Source organism: Brienomyrus brachyistius, chromosome 2 (assembly GCF_023856365.1).
Source record: "Brienomyrus brachyistius isolate T26 chromosome 2, BBRACH_0.4, whole genome shotgun sequence".
Taxonomy (NCBI): domain Eukaryota; kingdom Metazoa; phylum Chordata; class Actinopteri; order Osteoglossiformes; family Mormyridae; genus Brienomyrus; species Brienomyrus brachyistius.
Window position 1 is genome coordinate 49,694,829 of NC_064534.1, and position 17,138 is coordinate 49,711,966.

General features: G+C 43.6%; 1 protein-coding gene across 7 annotated transcripts in view; it reads left to right on the forward strand.

Annotated features, from left to right (window-relative positions):
* acacb (acetyl-CoA carboxylase beta) overlaps positions 1-17,138 on the forward strand; it is a 46,448-nt gene that overhangs the window by 516 nt on the left and 28,794 nt on the right. For 2 of the 7 annotated variants that reach the window (XM_048977150.1, XM_048977187.1), the window contains exons 2-10: positions 1,479-1,972; positions 11,342-11,474; positions 11,944-12,082; positions 12,159-12,268; positions 12,373-12,454; positions 12,553-12,651; positions 13,539-13,648; positions 13,852-13,962; positions 14,100-14,309. In XM_048977150.1, coding sequence (XP_048833107.1) covers positions 1,503-1,972; positions 11,342-11,474; positions 11,944-12,082; positions 12,159-12,268; positions 12,373-12,454; positions 12,553-12,651; positions 13,539-13,648; positions 13,852-13,962; positions 14,100-14,309 — 1,464 coding nt within the window. In that variant the 5' untranslated portion in view covers positions 1,479-1,502. Of the gene's footprint in view, positions 1-82; positions 206-644; positions 710-1,059; positions 1,303-1,478; positions 1,973-3,499; positions 3,631-3,957; positions 4,075-11,341; positions 11,475-11,943; positions 12,083-12,158; positions 12,269-12,372; positions 12,455-12,552; positions 12,652-13,538; positions 13,649-13,851; positions 13,963-14,099; positions 14,310-17,138 lie in introns of those variants that run through there. The other 5 variants (XM_048977169.1, XM_048977178.1, XM_048977160.1 and 2 more) reach the window with 5 other exon arrangements.

Below are 17,138 nucleotides of genomic sequence, written 5' to 3' on the forward strand. Positions count from 1 at the left end.
TATAACTAATTATTAACATTCCAGTAGGTGAATCAGCTCTTGACCTCGGAATTGAAGGGTGCTTTGGTCGGCATCTGAGGCGAGGGCTTTAAATTAAGCATATATTGGTGAAGTATGGCTAAAGCTTTTAGTGGTTAACAGCTCTGCAACCATTTACTCACTCTGGTTAAGCGATCACGGCAAATTCGATAGTGTGAGCGAAACGGTAAGCGTTAAAATGTAACTGCGATAGATGTATAAACGATCCCTTATCCGCCTTTATGTAGTTTTACACACATAGAAATCTACTGGGATAAATTTGTCTGGATATAAAGAAAGACCTTTCTTCAAGAATCTCAGCTGGCAGCGGCACAGGTTCAGCGTTGAAACAAATGAATTTACGTTTTTTTTAAAGGTTAATATTAAATAAAGTTATTTGCCTATGTAAATAGCTGTATGGACGTTTACGATTGTTTAAGACGTTTTGGCTGCAAAATAAGTTGTAGAAGCAATTCTCTTACCTCCAAGACGGCATCTGATTATGTCGCTACTTAAAACGAGTACGCTGGTGTCGGGCAATAGGCGGGGATTAGGAATAAGCAAATATTGCGGAAAGCGTAGAGCTCCGTACTCCGCAGTACTGTAATGCTGTAGTTTGTACGGGGGACGCGATCCTCTTATTAAAAATGAAAACGTCGCTGCAGCGGGTGAAGGCGCATAATATCATACGGTGTGTCTTGAAAAGTTGCGAAACACAATGTCGTGTTGAAAAACGAATGCTGTTAGAAGACTGACGCCCTATCACAAAGTTGATTTTTGAAAAGTGTTTTGAAATAAGACGATTGTTGGTTTTATTTATTGAATACTGTCGGACACTTTTTTGAGCAAATGTGGTAGTGTAGTGCAGTTTATGCAGCTGACATCTTGTATGTATTTTGTCCTGCTTGTCGTCCCACTTGACCTGCTACATTATCCTACTGACAGCTGACCTTTCCCCCAAACGGGTAACATGAGGAAGCTGGTAGGGAGCGAAGAGGACGGTTGTCCCCCTTCAGCTGTTCAGTGAAGCTTTTTTGTTGTACTGTACAGTAGCAATGTGTCCTTGCCTTCAGTATTTTATGAAAGCTTACATGCTGTCCCGTTCGTACTGCGCCGTATTTCTGTTAGTCTGCTCTTCCTGTCTAGTTTTAAATGCAATTGAGAAGCTCAGAATACCCATTTTTTTCATTTGTTCTGTCATCCTTGACGCTACCCCTCTTTAGGAGTGGTTAGGGCTGAATTATGGCTTTATTGTTTTTTGACGTTATTGAAAATAAAGTACTAGTAAGTGTTTACTTTTTTAATAAAAAGATTTTGGGGGGTCACATACATGCCATTGCTGAAATTCTGATACATTATGGCATTTATTCATGGCAAACGTCGAGTTAATATTTGCTGTGGCTGTTCTCTTCTGTTACGTTTGTTTGATATGCTCTTTTTTGTTTCTTCCTTGACTGCAGCTCCTGCAAGATCCAGGTCTCTGAATGCTCCTTCTCATTCTCTCTGGGTTCTTAACCCTGTGGCTGTTGTGGCATCTCACTCAGCCAGCACCGGGACCCGAGACGGACACTAAAGCTCAGTTTGAAGCGAGGGAGCAGATGCAGGTTGACCCAGCAAGTAGTGGCCCAGTGGTGAAGGCAGCTTTCTCAGGTGTTCCCGAGGTGGGCAGTTCGGAAAGCGGTACGCTTGGGCAGGATGCTGGTGTGTTGGGCAGCAGACCAATGGACGGGCCAGGCTGTGTCCAGCCTAAGAGGACTCATGAGAGCATAGGGATGCTGCTAGGAAGTGTGGACCAAGGCTCGGACGGGGAGGCCAGAGACCGCCTTAAGTTTATCCTGGGGGCATCTGAGGAGAACTCTTCTGATGAAGAGCCAGTGTTGCTGGAGCAACCTTCTAGAAAGGACACAAGACTCACGGAGACCCAAGTGCCATCATTCACCTATGCTACCATGAGGTAAGACCCAGCTCCTCCGATTGCTCTGCACTGGGGCGTAGCTATAAATTGTCACCCTGGGACACCTTGGGATTTTGCTGAGCTGAGAGGGGGGACATGATGGAATTTGGGAGCCCATTGAACTGCTGGGCTCCCTGAATCTGCCAGGGTATCAATGCCCTTCTGATGCCCTTGGCCCTGCAGCAGGACATAAACCTGCAGCCTTAAAGTGTGATATATGCTGATTAATCTGATTCTGATCCACAATCATGTCCCCTCGAAATGTACCGTGAAATGCCTGAGGTAGTGAAAAGGCAACACACTCCAAAGGAGGCTCGCTGGTCTCTGATCCTGCACAAGAGTGTTGGGGGAAATTGACAGCACGTTCAGCTTTAATTAGCCGTTGTGCTGCTTTGTGTTCAGTCATCCTTGACGCTACCCCTCCGCATTTTTGCACCGTTGAGGGCTGCAGTGAGTCTGTCGATGCGTGTTTAGGTGTATCACTGTTTCGGTTGTGTTTTTCACATCCGGTTTTCATTTAAATGATCTCGGTGGGTTATCGCTCCTGGAAGAGGCGCGCTTTCAGTTTGCACGGTGTGGTTAGCATAGTTACTCTGCTGCACTGGCATTCAGTAGACTGGGTGTCACCTCAGGACATGCTGGGTTTCTGTGCACCTCTGTTGGTTGCAATATGGCCCTCCACTCTGACTGTCCCTTACGAGGCTGTGTATCTGCCACTTGCCTGGGCTGGAGGTAGCTCCGCTGAGGTGACTCTGCTGATCCCTGTCCTGCTGGGTGTTTGTACACAGAATGTACCCTTAAGTGTCTATTCACTGAGGACCCACCCTTAGTAAATCAAAGGTTTCTAGTTGTATATGAATTTCTATCATAAGCCATACTTGGCCCATGCACGGACCTCCTTGACTCTTAGGGATGAGAGGAAAAAAATATATAACTTCCAAAGCTTGTAGTAAAACATGAATGTGAAATTAATCTTAACTTTTACTTTAAATTGTTTTAGTTGTGGAATACTGTTAGAGAAATGCATGTAAGCATTAGAGTCTAGTCTGACGGAAATATGAATTAGTATAATTTTACAAAAGCGTGGGAGTTGTACTGTATAGCTATAAAATACGTTGTGGACCTGTGGGTTGCTAGCAGATGTTTCTAATAGTATAGTTTCCAGAGGGCGCCACTAGGGGGGAGTGTTGTGACGAACCCTAGTGTCACCTGACCGCCTCGTGCTGCCTAGTGTTTTGACCGCGTTCCGCACATTTCTGAGCTATTAATGGAAAGAGTATTTGACACATTGACTTTGAGAGTAGCGATTTGCTTCCAGAAACTTAAAGAAGCAAAGTCAAAACACAAATCCCCAGACTGTGCAATGGCTTCTGTGAGTGTAAAAACAGCTTTAAAACAATTAATTCAAAGCAAAGAATACACGGTATGCAATGCCTTTTGTGCATTTCGTTGTTCCTGACCAAATCTTGAAGGTGGCCGGTTTAAATATGCCAGACAGTCAGCTGTCCTGTTTCCTAATCGTACTAGGGTTTCGGCTGGCTCTGACTGCCTCGCTGCACAAGAGTGAAAAGTTGCGCCCTCTGAGCCAAATGATTGTTTTGAACGCGGCGACGGCAGGTGTCGCATTGGAATGGGGTCCGGACTTTGCAGAAAACAAGGTAAGGTGCCATTTAACGGTACCCTTTGTCATTCATTGCAAACTATTTTTGCGAAACTAGCTGCTAAAAAGGGGAAATGATGCATATATTCACTTTATTAGTTCTTTAATTTATTCAGAGGTACACAGTGCTTTCGCTGAGGTTTCTGTTTGGTGCTTTACGAAAAAGTTTTTTTTTTTTTTTTTTTGGTGCGGCGCAGACCAAAAGTTGGCTGATTAGAGATAAAGCCGTGTGGTATTTCCATTGAACGGTGCCCGCGTTTCAGCCTTGCAGGCTGTCGGTAATGCTGGGGGCGGGGCCATGGTTATGGGTGGAGGAGGAGGAAGGAAGGAGGGTGGCCTGAGGTTACAGTGTTTGGGACGGAGCGTTTCGGCTCGCCGTCTGAAGCGGGACAATGGAGGGGGACGGCAGAGCCACCCACAACTGGTTCCAGTACCTCCGTGGGTGAGTCCTGAATAGAACAGTTTCCCTCCTCATTCGGATCTACGGAGATTTTTTCCTCCTAAAAGTTTTTTTTGTTATTGTTATGTCCCCCTCCAAAAAAATATGTGGCTGGAATAAATGAGAAGTTTAGTTGGGGTGGAGCCGTTTCCTCGGTACTCAGGCTGCGGTAGTTCCGCAGCCCTGGAGAAACTCCCAGATTGCTAGGAGGGATTGCTAGAGGGTTGCAGGCTTTTGCAGAAAGTTGTGACTCTGGCAGGAGGGTCCTGTTTCTGGGGTGTGTGCGGAGTGCATCTCTCTGTGGTGCTCACTTAAGAAATCAGCCACAGTCGTGCAGCTTTTTGTGAAGGATGTGCTGTGGTGGGAGTCATCTGTAACCGGTCTGTTTTTGTGTATTCGCCCGATCACCAGGATGATGTTTGATCTTTATTAGCAGTGGCATGCGAACAATGTTAAAGAGCCCTGTCCTGGGACTGATTAAAAGAAGTGGATTCTTGCTCTTCAGAAGTCCTGCTGTTGCATTAATTTTTATTGAATCTTTAGTTGCTTTGGGTTTCTGTTTGTGATGTTATTACAGGGACTGAGCAACGAAGTGTGTTGTGCACCAAGAATGGCAATGATGCCGTTTTTATCAACAGGAAGTTCAACAGGAACTGCATGTTTTTCATCTGACATGATGTGCATTTATTAGATAATGTTGAAATAACAATTAACTGGTGTGATTTTATCTTACGTACACTTTAGCTAAGATGGAAAGTATAAAACAGTATGTAATTCTGCTGGAATACGTACAATTTATCCATTCTAGCCTACTTAGCTATTCCACAAAGCAGAATTTCCTGGTTAGCTGGATAACTTAAGCCAGACGTGGAAACTGTCCAATAGGTGGAGAGGTAAGTGACACTCCTATTGGACCATTCTTACATTTGGCTTGTTATCTGGCTAATTCAAAAAATCTTGCTTTATGGTTTACTGCCCAGGAATGGGGGGCACAGGTCAGTTCTCTGGAAAGGACACTGATGTCAGCATGCACTCTTGTAAACCCTCCCCCCGCCATCTTCCTTGAATTGTACCATGAGGGATTTTTGCTATATTCTCCAGAAAGTTGGTGGTTTTTGTCCCGGGGTGAAGGTGCACGCCAAAGAGCAATGGCCGAGAGTGCCACCTGTACTGGTGACTGCTGCCTGGCTCCCATGTCCCGCAAGGCCGCTGCCAGCGAGTCAGCGGCTCACCTGAAACGTGTATCTTTAGGCTTTGGGGGAAGGCAATGTAACTTTGCAGGGATTAAAGATACCGAAGCTGGTGTATTACTCCAACTGACGGCAACTTGGAAGTGAAAAAGGATCACTAGGAAGGGCTGTATTAGACCAATGCCTCCTGACTGTGGTCTTTGGGGGAGGGGAGGCTCAATTTTATTTTTTTGCATACAAGCAGTTACTACTGGTTACTACTAAGATTCTGTCTGAGAAAACCTCTACAGGTACTTTTCAAAAAGCAATAAAAAAAACATTATTTGTAACAAATAGGAATTATACTAATATTAAATGATTATTGAACCCAGTGGCAGTTGATCATTGTGCCTCGGCTCCTCTGATTGGGTGACCCCTCAGTAACCTGTGCTTTGACATTACTCACATAAATACACACAATTTTGTCCCAATATTTATTCAAAGGGTTTTAAGTCTGATATTAATGTGGTGCGTTTGCCTGTGATCTGTGAGGCCTCTTTCTTTTCTTCCCATTGATAATTGTGACTATGGAAACACAGACACACAATGGACTAAACAACTGGTGTGAAGCACTAACCTGTACAGATTTGACCGCTGGAAAAATAGCTTAATGTGCTACAGAGTTAATTGGTTTATGGGTTATTTAACTTTCCAGATAGCTCAGTACATCTTTATGGTTCTTTTTAAACAGGCCAGGAAATTAAATTCTGTGTAAATCATAACTGTGTCTTTTATTGAATGTATCTTTCCTTGTTCCTGTAGTCATTCAGGAAATCGTTTTTGCATTATATGATATGATATCAAACGAATTGGCTCTATGTAAAGAATAAGATGGAAATAGCTCTTAATGTGTTTGGCAAAAGGATTGACTCATGGTTATGAAAGATACCCGAATGGCTTGATATGATTGATATAGTGTGTAAAATCATCTGAAAATAGATATGAAAATATGGAAGTTGGAAGTCTTGAGAGGAGGAATCCTGAAGTTGTGGGTTTTGTTGAAGCAGTGGACCATAGATAAAATCCTGCAGAGTTTAAGAACTACTTATAATTTTTTTGTAGCAGCTGGTAGCAACTATCTCTGTCCAGTGATTTGTAAACTGCTCAATCATTGTAGGAGGAGCAGTTGTACACCTGGGAGGTCTCTCAGCTGCTCACCTTCTGAGTGTCCTACGTCTTTAAACCAATCTTATATTCTTTTCCAATTTTTGGTCCAAGCAACCATGTTGCAAATCGTAAGGTTGTTGCTTTATCTTGGCGGGGAGCAAGTCCAGCCTGAGTTTACTTTGTCACGTAGAAGGTTAGTGACTTTTTAAAATCATTCTTCTCATATGAGTCTTGCTCACTGCATAAATGCAGACCACACCATACAACCATAATTAAAAATCCCATTTGTATTTTAGTGTTGCTGCAAACCAAAATGGTTAAGAACTGCAGCCGTTCTGGGGCTGTAGGGTGTCCAGGGCACAACCCAGAAACTGTAACACGGTGAAGCGGATTGTAAAAGCAATTGCAAAGAGAGAACCAGGGCCTTGCTAAAGACAATCGGCCTCCAGCCCCGCAAGGCCACCACTGGTGCGGCCCTCAGTCAAGGGTTTTCCTATCGGGCTCATTTTTGTGCTCACGATAAGTTCTGTAGGTCTCATAGCAGCCAGTGGACCAGTTAGTGTTAGGGCTTAAGTCAAAGCTGGTGACTTTTGAAAAGGGTAACCTCTGTGTTTCAAACAGAAGGACTTAGATTGTCTTATCTGTAGCTACATCCAGGCACAATCCCTGTTTTTAAGAAATTGTGGTTTTTGTCGAAGGAGCCCAATATGGTATTCTGTCCTTTTTGGTATCTGTCCTGTTAGTGGTAGACTATGTCAACCCAACATTTAAGGAGGCCTGCATACTTAAAGTCAGTCGTACACTCTGTGAGACCCATATTGCGTTATTTGTTGGTAATGTCCTTTATTGTAGACTTGGTTGATAATCTACCTCCAACTTATCAAGCAATGTTTCCTTTACTGGATAGAGGCTACGTGCTTTTGGGTATGAGCAAAGCCCTTAAACCAGATTACTCCTGGTACTGGGAATAGGCTTGTACCTTTGAACATGATAAATTGTTTAGTGTTAAACGGTCATTGCGGAAGGGGAAACCGTGGGGTGGTTGTGCAAATGGACTAGAGTTGGATCGATATCAAAATTTTGACTTGGCTATGAGTTTTGCCATCTTGATATCGATACTGCAAAAATTCTCATTTAAATATTATATCGTTTTGAAATGAAGAGGCCTATTTATGATTTAATCCAATGGCAATGGCCTATACAGTAAAATCCATTATATCAAAAGTTAAATCCATTATATCCGCCCAGAACACAACTACAGGACACCATTTACTCATGCCTCACCCCAGCAGACACACTTGTAGTATATAGATTAATAAACGGTACATGTAGTAATCCAACTTTACCTGACCAGATGCGTGACTATTAATAATCCCGACTACGTATCTGCGCTGGATATCACCGGCACGCCACGTACCTTGTAGGCGAAGCCTGCATGTCCATTATAGCGAACAAAACTACAGCTAAAAGAGGCCCTGGGGACCAAATTGTTTGTGCGTTATAAGCGAAATTCCGTTATATGCGAGTCCGCTATATCCGATGCTTTTTCTGCATGTTCTTAAAGGCACACAGCCGGGACCAGCGGACCTCGTCCATTATAGATGATATCCCGTTATAAGCGAGTCCAATATAATGGGATTTTACTGTAATAGTTTTACTATTTTAAGTAAAACATACATTGATTAATGAAACTCCATTCAGTCCACAGATTCTGATCATTTGGCCTCAGCTGTTGCAAAGCCTTATTGATAGTACAGTAATGTTAGGTGTGTATTTGTGTTCTGTTCCTTTAGCTTAGCCTACTTTTTGTCACTGGGGAATGGGATAAGAATGAACTGGGAAGGAGGCTAAACATGACTGTGAACAGAAACAGAAAACGTAATAACAGCTAAATGACATCACTGTCATGTGTCTTATGTCTGTTATCATGCACAGCTGATGGTCTTTGACCTCCATTATAAATCAGGGTGAGCGAGCAGGCGCTGCTCCCTTGTAGCCGCATTTGCAGGCTGGGGGTGTCGGCTCTGCTGGTTCCCCCATTGTTTTCATATCTCACTTCTGCCACCCTGCTTATCAGCTAGAGGTGGGCAGTGGGCAACCTTAATGAACAATGTAAAGACAAGATATTCTTTTTTAAAGTTGTTCTATTTGAAGTGTTTTGATGACTCGCTCACTTCTGATGTATACAAAAACATCCCAGTCATCTTGTGGGGGACATTTCTGTCTACAGATGTAAAAGAGGCAACATCCTATCTCATCCTATCTTTATACACATGCGCTTAGTGAATTTTCTCTTTGCAAATGGGTAGATAAGGCCCTGCACCTTCACAAAAGTTACCTCTGCTGTTAGCATTTTCTCCTTCACTCTACATTCATGTAAGTAAAAGATATTAAATAGGTCCAAAGAGGTGTTCTGCAGGTCAGGTCTGAAGTACTTTGTCATCAAAAGTTTGCCATCAAAGCAGTTTCACACACAGATGTCTGTGGAGGGAAAGACCACCCTTCTCACTGTTGCAGAAAAGTTTGTCTGAGAACCCAACACCCCCCAGGTTGCTTCTTGTCAGTTCCAGGCCCATCTGTCAAAGATTTGAATTGTGAATTGTACTTCTGCCTTTGCAACCAGTTTAAAGTAACGTGTCTGCGTGTTTCGGCACACATTTGTGTGCTGGCCTGATATCGCCTTTTTAAACGGTAATTTGTGTTACGGTATCTCTCTTTGTAAACGGCAAAGGCCACTGTAAGGTGATCCCCCGACTCTGAAAGGGTTAATTCCCTGAAGGTTTCACTTTGGATAAGACGTTGGCTTTTATTGGTGCCTACACTCCCCGGTTCTCACACTCACGAGAGCAGCCTGGGACGCGGCAGGACAAGCACTGCCAGGTAAATGGAAGCGGGGGGGGGTGCCTGGCCGCCGTGTAGCGCGTGATCTGTTGGTCAAGGCAGGCAACTGCCTGTGTGTTTGGGGGCTCTGCGGTACAATGCGGTAGCTCCGCGGTGGAGGTCAGCCCAGACAAACCACTAAATCGAGACGCAGTGATCAGCCCCGAGAAGTGGTTTAGTGCACTGATAATGTCCGTCACTTTTATTTTCTTAGGCTGAGGAAAGTTTTTTCCTAAACAGTAAATATAAATTCTTGGTTGTCTTTGTGATTTAGTTTTGAATCTCTGTGTCTCAGTTAATGAACACCATGTTTGTGCTACTTTTACATTAAGTGAGGTTTTAGACTGGTTTCAGTTAAGTTTGTTCTGATTTCACTTCCCTGTGAAAGGGTGCTTGGTGTGAATTCAGAAATCATAGACCTACTTGTTATGGTGACACACTTAGTTGTGGTCAGTCGATTGCTAGCCAGGGCACTGATTTATTTCATTTATTTTAGTTTGTTATTTAATTTTATGTTTTAATTTGGGACTTATTTCTGGGTTGGTACTTAGGCCTGTCGTGATAAAGGATAAATCAATTAATTGCACGATAATTAAAATGAGGTCGATAATTTTCCCGGCCGCGATAATTTTCATTTGCATGCTTGTTTGTTTTCCTCGTGTCTCTCTCTACCAAATAGGAATATCGGCTCTTTTTAGCAAACCGGCTCATTTGGCTCAGCTCACCTAGAAGAGCCGGCTCTTTGTTTTTTAAAAAACCCGCCCCTCTCTGCGTTTAACCTGATGCTGATTAGCGTGACCTGATTTGAGCTTGTTAAAAATAAGATGCCATCTCGTAGGTGGGCTTTTTCGGAAGACGACGTGTTCCGGCCGCTGTCGTCCTTAGTGTTTAGGCAGCTCAAAAACACGGACAATTCTATAAACATTAATAACACGGCTCTTGAACAGCAGCCGGCTCCCATCGTTCACGAACGACACATCACTAGTAATGAGGCTTGAACTCTCATGTCAGCTCTTTGTACATCAGCTTCCGCGTTCATGGAAATGCGGCTCGCTCATTTCCGGTCTGTGACAAATGACATGCCGTTTACAAAACTTGCCCAAACTTATGATCAACGACGTACATCGCTTTTGTAAATCCTTCTCCAAAGTACCAACGAGTAAATTAGCAAAGGGCTTTAAGATGTTTGCCTTGTCTTATGAATCCATATATGAAGGGGAGTCTTATTCATTCAACTTTGGCGTTAGACTGAGATGTGAAGAAGAAAAAATCGGTTATGATGATCATCAGATTATAAGTATCATTTTCGCCCAGGCAGACGTGTTCACTATAAGCGGTAAAGTAAAATGTGGCAATAAATTATATGAATATGATTATATGCAGTAAATGATATGTCTTGCTCGGAATTTGCCAGACTAAAGTAGCTACGGATTTGCATACGGCCTGTTGAGGCTCCTGCTTTTATTCACATGGAGTGTTTTGTTGTTAGTTCGCACTTTTTGTTTACAAAGGTCCTAACTGGCAGTTTTGCCTGTTTTCCCTGTCTGAGCCTAATGTTTAATATTTTAAGGGCGATTTTGTTTACAGGGACTTCATGATCCATTTTATTTATTGTTTTTGGTTGTTTTGTTTATTTATTTTCGATATTAAAAATATCTTCCAGTCCCAGTGTAAAATGTTCTTTTAGAAATTTTATTTTTTATTTTAGTTTATTGATCGTTGAAAGGGTTTACTCGCATTAATATGCCATTATTATTACATCAGTTGAAAATGGTCTCACAATGGCAATATTATCGTTTATCGCAATAATTCCTGGGACAATTAATCGTCCAGCAAAATTTATCATCATGACAGGCCTATTAGTACTTTAGGGTAGAAAATCAGTTTTTTTTTCCCTTTAGATGCTATTTTTGTTTTTCAGTATTTTACGGAGATAAATGGATCACATAAGCAGAGACGAGATTGTGATGCTTTTATTAGTTAAAAACAAAATGCTTCTTATCGGGGGGGATGTTAGTAATGTTCTCACTGCTGCCCCCACCCCCCACTCCCAGGCCCAGCATGTCTGGCTTGCACCTGGTGAAGAAGGGCCGCGATCAAAGGAGGATGGACCTGCAGCGAGACTTCACTGTGGCCTCGCCGGCTGAGTTCATCACCCGCTTCGGCGGGAACAGAGTCATCGACAAGGTGGGGCCCACAGGCCGGGCTTCTGCCCAGGTCCGCTGCAGACTGCTTGCCTGCCCCGCTGCAGACTGCTTGCCTGCCCCGCTGCAGACTGCTTGCCTGCCCCGCTGGTAATCCCACTCCTCCCTCAGTAATGTGCTGTGGTAGCATTTCATTTCTCTGTTGTCAGGAGAGATATGTTGGTTGTGTATTTGTGTTTTTAATACGTTAGGGAAGTAGATCACTTCCACTCAGGTTAAAGACTAAAATATTGCTCCTGCAATGCTTCTCGGTTACTTTCATCAAATCTGATCTGAATTCTGATCTGAATGCTGTGTGAGGTGTGGTTAGCCCAGAAAAGCATAGCCGCCTTGTGGTAAATGGATAGATTGTCGCAGGTCACGATGCACAACGGGGCATGAACGTGCAGCATGTTCTTGCGTTGTGTTATTTCCCGAGAACTTTGTTACTCTGCTCTTTCCTCTCTTTCTAGGTGCTGATAGCCAACAATGGCATTGCGGCTGTGAAGTGCATGCGCTCGATAAGGCGCTGGTCCTACGAGATGTTCCGCAACGAGAGAGCCATTCGCTTCGTAGTCATGGTCACTCCTGAAGACCTGAAGGCCAACGCAGGTGTCGTATGTTGGGGATGGGGTGAAGGTGGTGCTGCTGGGGGGTTGCTAACGCTGGTATGTGTGGCCGTCTGCAGAATACATCAAAATGGCAGACCACTATGTACCTGTGTGTGGGGGACCCAACAACAATAACTACGCTAATGTCGAGCTGATTGTGGACATCGCCAAGCGGATCCCAGTGCAGGTACTTCAGCTTGCCTTCTCCTTCGGCTCAGCGTCTCTGGCCAATGCTGGTGGATGTCAGCCTGTGTGGCTGTTTTTCATTGGGGGTTTCCCTTGTCTTTTTAGGCTGTTTGGGCCGGATGGGGCCACGCCTCTGAGAACCCCAAACTTCCGGAGCTTTTGCAGAAGGCGGGCATTGGGTTTTTAGGTGTGGATCCTCTAACTTTCTTCTGGGTTACTTTGTTAGTTCTCCTGAGAGACGTGTTCAGCTCTCCACGTTGCTTCTTTAAATGTTCCACGCTCCAGGTCCCTCCGGCAAGGCCATGTGGGCCCTGGGAGACAAGGTGGCCTCCTCCATTGTGGCCCAGAGTGCCAACATCCCCATCCTGCCCTGGACTGGATCAGGTGCTGTATGTCGTACCACTCAGAAGTGAGATAGCATGGTGGCTAATGAGCTGGGAAACGGCGAGCTTACCTCTCAGGTGTACTACATGTCAACAGAACACATCAGGGAGGAAAGGAGGGGGATGCTTCATCAGCAGTGGGCTTCTTGTTTAAAGTAGGTACTTGAAGGAGAAATGCTTTTGGGATCAGTCATTCACAGCTGTTCATAGAGAGTGAATCAGTGAGCGTACACTTCAGGTGAGGTTTTGTGAGACGCTTTGTAGGTCAGAACCACAGACCACAACCCCAGACATTTTCGGGTTAAAAAGTAGAATCAGAATATGTATAATCTATAAGAATAGGCAGTGTATAAAATTTATTAACTAGAAATATTTTGAAAATTATGAATGAGCAGCTAATTATGTGTATCGGTTACTGATGTGTGAGTACAGTGCAGTTTTTGCAAAATAAACTAGTAACAGACTATCCTATAGTCATTTTGCGGCAATACCAATCAATCAGACAGTCCTCAAACATAGGGAAGATGTCTGCCATGTGAACGTCTTACCATTGGGTAAGTCAGGGAACATAACATATGTGCCAAATTATTGCGATGCCCCCCAGCTTCTGATGCCACTTGTGTTACAAACCTAAATATTCTTAATCATTTGTGTACATCATGCTAATAGCTGCTGATAAATTGCGGCTTTGTCCCCTATTTAAAAAATAAAAATGTATACTATTACGAACTAAGTGATTTATTTTTAAAGTTTTAAAAGGTAGATATACATATTCATAAATATTCAAAAAGGCTGCTCTACCTCATACCATGCAGAGAAAAGTACGGCTTATGAATGAGTAACTCAGTACGTAAAGATTTCCTGTGTTCTGCTGCTGTGACACTGCAGAGCTGAGGGTAGAGCGGACGGAGGAGGAGCAGCAGCTCGGCCATGTGATCAGCGTGCCCCCTGAGCTGTACTTGCAGGGCTGCGTGCGTGATGTTGACGAGGGACTCGCGGTAATCCATCCCCTACAGCCTTACTCATGCAGCCCCATTAAGAGTGATGAGTCAGAATCATATAACTTTATATTTCAGCATTTCATCATGCAAATCTATCCTAATGCTCTCTTCAGAATAGTTCACTTTTTTGCCATTCAATTCCAGTTGTAAAAGAATCGGTGGATAGCCACATTTTAATTGTGTGTGTGTGTGTGTTGAAGGGAGCAGAGAAAATTGGGTATCCAGTTGTGATCAAAGCTTCTGAAGGTGGTGGAGGCAAAGGCATTAGGCAGGTGGACAAAGCTGAGGACTTTGCCAGCCTCTTCAGACAGGTAGGGTTCCAGGCAATGGCCTTACTTCACACCTAGGTTCCTGGTCCCATGGTTCCTGGGCATGATCTGATCAGGTGACCGGACCTAGTTTTGACAGCGTAAGAGTACATGATGTTACTCATTTTTTGGTTCTTTAGGTTCAGGCTGAAGTGCCTGGCTCGCCCATCTTCGTCATGCAGCTGGCTCAGCACGCCAGGCACCTGGAGGTGCAGATCCTCGCTGACCAGTACGGCAATGCCATCTCCTTGTTTGGTCGCGACTGTTCCATCCAAAGGAGGCACCAGAAGATCATTGAGGAGGCCCCAGCCACGATAGCACCACCATCCACCCTGGAGTACATGGAGCAGGTAGTATGAACTGTGGAGCTGAGCCCTGTAAAACACCAGCGTATTGTATGAAAGCTTCATTCATGTCTGCTGACCCAGTGCAGCCAGTATTGCAGTTTTGCTGCATCTACAGTCGTGGTCAAAAGTTTTGAGAATGACACGAATATTGTTTTTCCACAAAGTTTGCTGCTTCATTGTCTGTAGATGTTTCTCTGGTATAACGAAGTGTAATTACAAGCTTTTCATAAGTGCCAAAGGCTTTTATTGACAATTAGGGGAGATCGAGTATGGTTGTAACATGGAGAGTTGTAACACCACCAATCCACCAATTAGGGATAGGATGTGAGTCATGTGATCATTTCAGTATTTTATATCAAGGCTGGAAACAGGTACATGCAGATTTTATAAATAAAAAACATATTTTGAGGTAAGAGTAACTTTTTTGACCAAGACTACATTTTGTTTAGTATTTATACTATTGCAGATAAAAATCATATGAGTTAAATAAGATTAAATTGTAGTTACTCAGGTAAACTGTGATGTATTTTTTCCCTGCTAATATCAAACCACTATCCTACTACAGCGAGTTAAACAACAAGAGGGGTGGGTGGGTTGTAACACATCTGTAAAAAGTGTTACAACCATCCCCTTACATACAACTAAGGAGACTTTCTTGGTTTGAATAATTTTACAGAATGTCTAGACAGTGGAAAAGAAAGACTGAAAGAGGTGTGTCTGCCAGTGTTTTATAAAAAGCATCTGACGAGGTCACAAAGAAGGGTCAGTCAGGTCAGTCAGGTCAGTTGCGAAGACACATGGGATCGGCCACGTAACACTGAGCAGATACTGCAAATCACTGCAGAAGCTGAGAGGCCAGGGCTCCAGTGATCTTCCCAGTGTAGGTTACCACAGCAGCAATAAAGGTTTCTCTGAGGTGCAGGAGAAGGTGCTGGCAGAATATTTGACTCGGTTAGCAGACCTGTATTATGGACAGACAGTATCTGGGCCCACCAAGTCTGTACTCCAGGGTTACCAAGATTCATTTGTCAGCATTGCAACTTTGAGTAAGAATACACACACACACACATTATTTTTATTAGACTTGCATGTTTTTTTGCTCAGATGCATTGTAGTAGAGTGGTGATTAAGCATACATACCATTTTGTTCTAGCCAACTAGTGGATTTCAGTTATGGTCAGTCACAGAGACATTGTTCTGGATTGTTCGCTTATTTCAGTAAACCTCTTTTTGAAGCATATAGCATGGTGTGGCCAATGGTTTTGCTTCTTTTGTCTGACTGTTACAACTTACCCCAGCATGTGTTACAATCTACCCCGGTATTGGAGTAGGTTGTAACAAAGGAACACCGTGTATTTGTCATGAACTCACGAGGTCTGTGATATTCTTGCAGAGGTTTGACTAGCAAACAAATGTGGGTACTTTTGTATAAAGTTTAAAAACTCTAGCTCAAAAATTCAGTGAATTACAGGTGGTAAAGCAAAATGTGTTACAACCATACCCGGTCTCCCCTACATTAAGTTTATGCAAAGAGTCTGTATTTGCAGTGATGCCCCTTCTTTTTCAAGACCTCTGCAATTCGCCCTGACATGCTGTCAGTCAACATCTGGGTGAAATCCTGCATCTATTCCTGCATAATCAATGCTTGGAGTTTATCAGAATTTGTAGGTTTTGTTTGTCCACCTACCTCTTGAGGATTGACTACAAGGTCTCAGTGGGATTAAGGTCTGGGGAGTTTCCTGGCCATGGACCCAAGATGTTCATGTTTTGTTCCCCAAGCCACTTAGTCATCACTTCTGCCTTATGGCACGGTGCTCCATCATGCTGGAAAAGACATTGTTTGTGACCAAACTTTTCTTTAATGGTTGGGAGAAGTTGCTGTCAGAGGATGTTTTGGTGCCATCCTCTATTTAATGGCTATGTTCTTGGGCAGAACTGTGAGTGAGCACACTCCCTTGGCTGAGAAGCAACCCCACACATGAATGGTCTCAGGATGCTTTACTGTTGGCATGACACAGGACTGATGGTAACTCTCACCTTTTCTTCTCCGGACAATCTCTTTTTTCTGGATGGTCCAAACGATCTGAAAGGTGATTCATCAGAGAAAATGACTTTACCCCAGTCCTCAGCAGTCCAATCCCTGTACCTTTTGCAGAATATCAGTCTGTCTCTGATGTTTTTCTTGGAGAGAAGTGCCTTCTTTGCTGCCCCTCTTGACACCAGGCCATCCTCCAAAAGTCTTCACCTCACTGTGTGTGCAGATGTGCTCACACCTGCCTGCTGCCTTCCTGAGCAAGTTCTGCACTGGTGCTGCTCCGATCCCACAGCTAAATTAACTTTAGGAGACAGTCCTGGCGCTTGCTGTATTTTCTTGGATGCCCTGAATCCTTCTTCACAACAATTGAACTTCTCTCCTTGAAGTTCTTTATGATCTGATAAGTGGTTGATCTTACTAGCAGCAATAACTTGCCTGTGAAGCCCTTTTTGTGGAAAGCAATGATGACTGCACATGTTTCCTTGCAGGTAACCATAGTTACTAGTGGAAGAACAATGATTTCAAGCAGCACCCTCCTTTTAAAGCATCCAGTCTGCTATTCTAACTTAATCAACATGACAGAGTGATCTCCGGTCTTGTCCTCGTCAACACTCTCACCTGTGTTAACGAGAGAATCACTGATATTATGCCAGCAGGTCATTTTGTGGCAAGGATGAAATGCAGTGGAAATGGGTGTTTTGGGTTCAAAAGTTCTTTTTTATGACAAAGGGATTCATCTGATCACTCTTCATGAACTCTGGCATATATTAAAATTGGCATCATAAAAATTGAGGCAG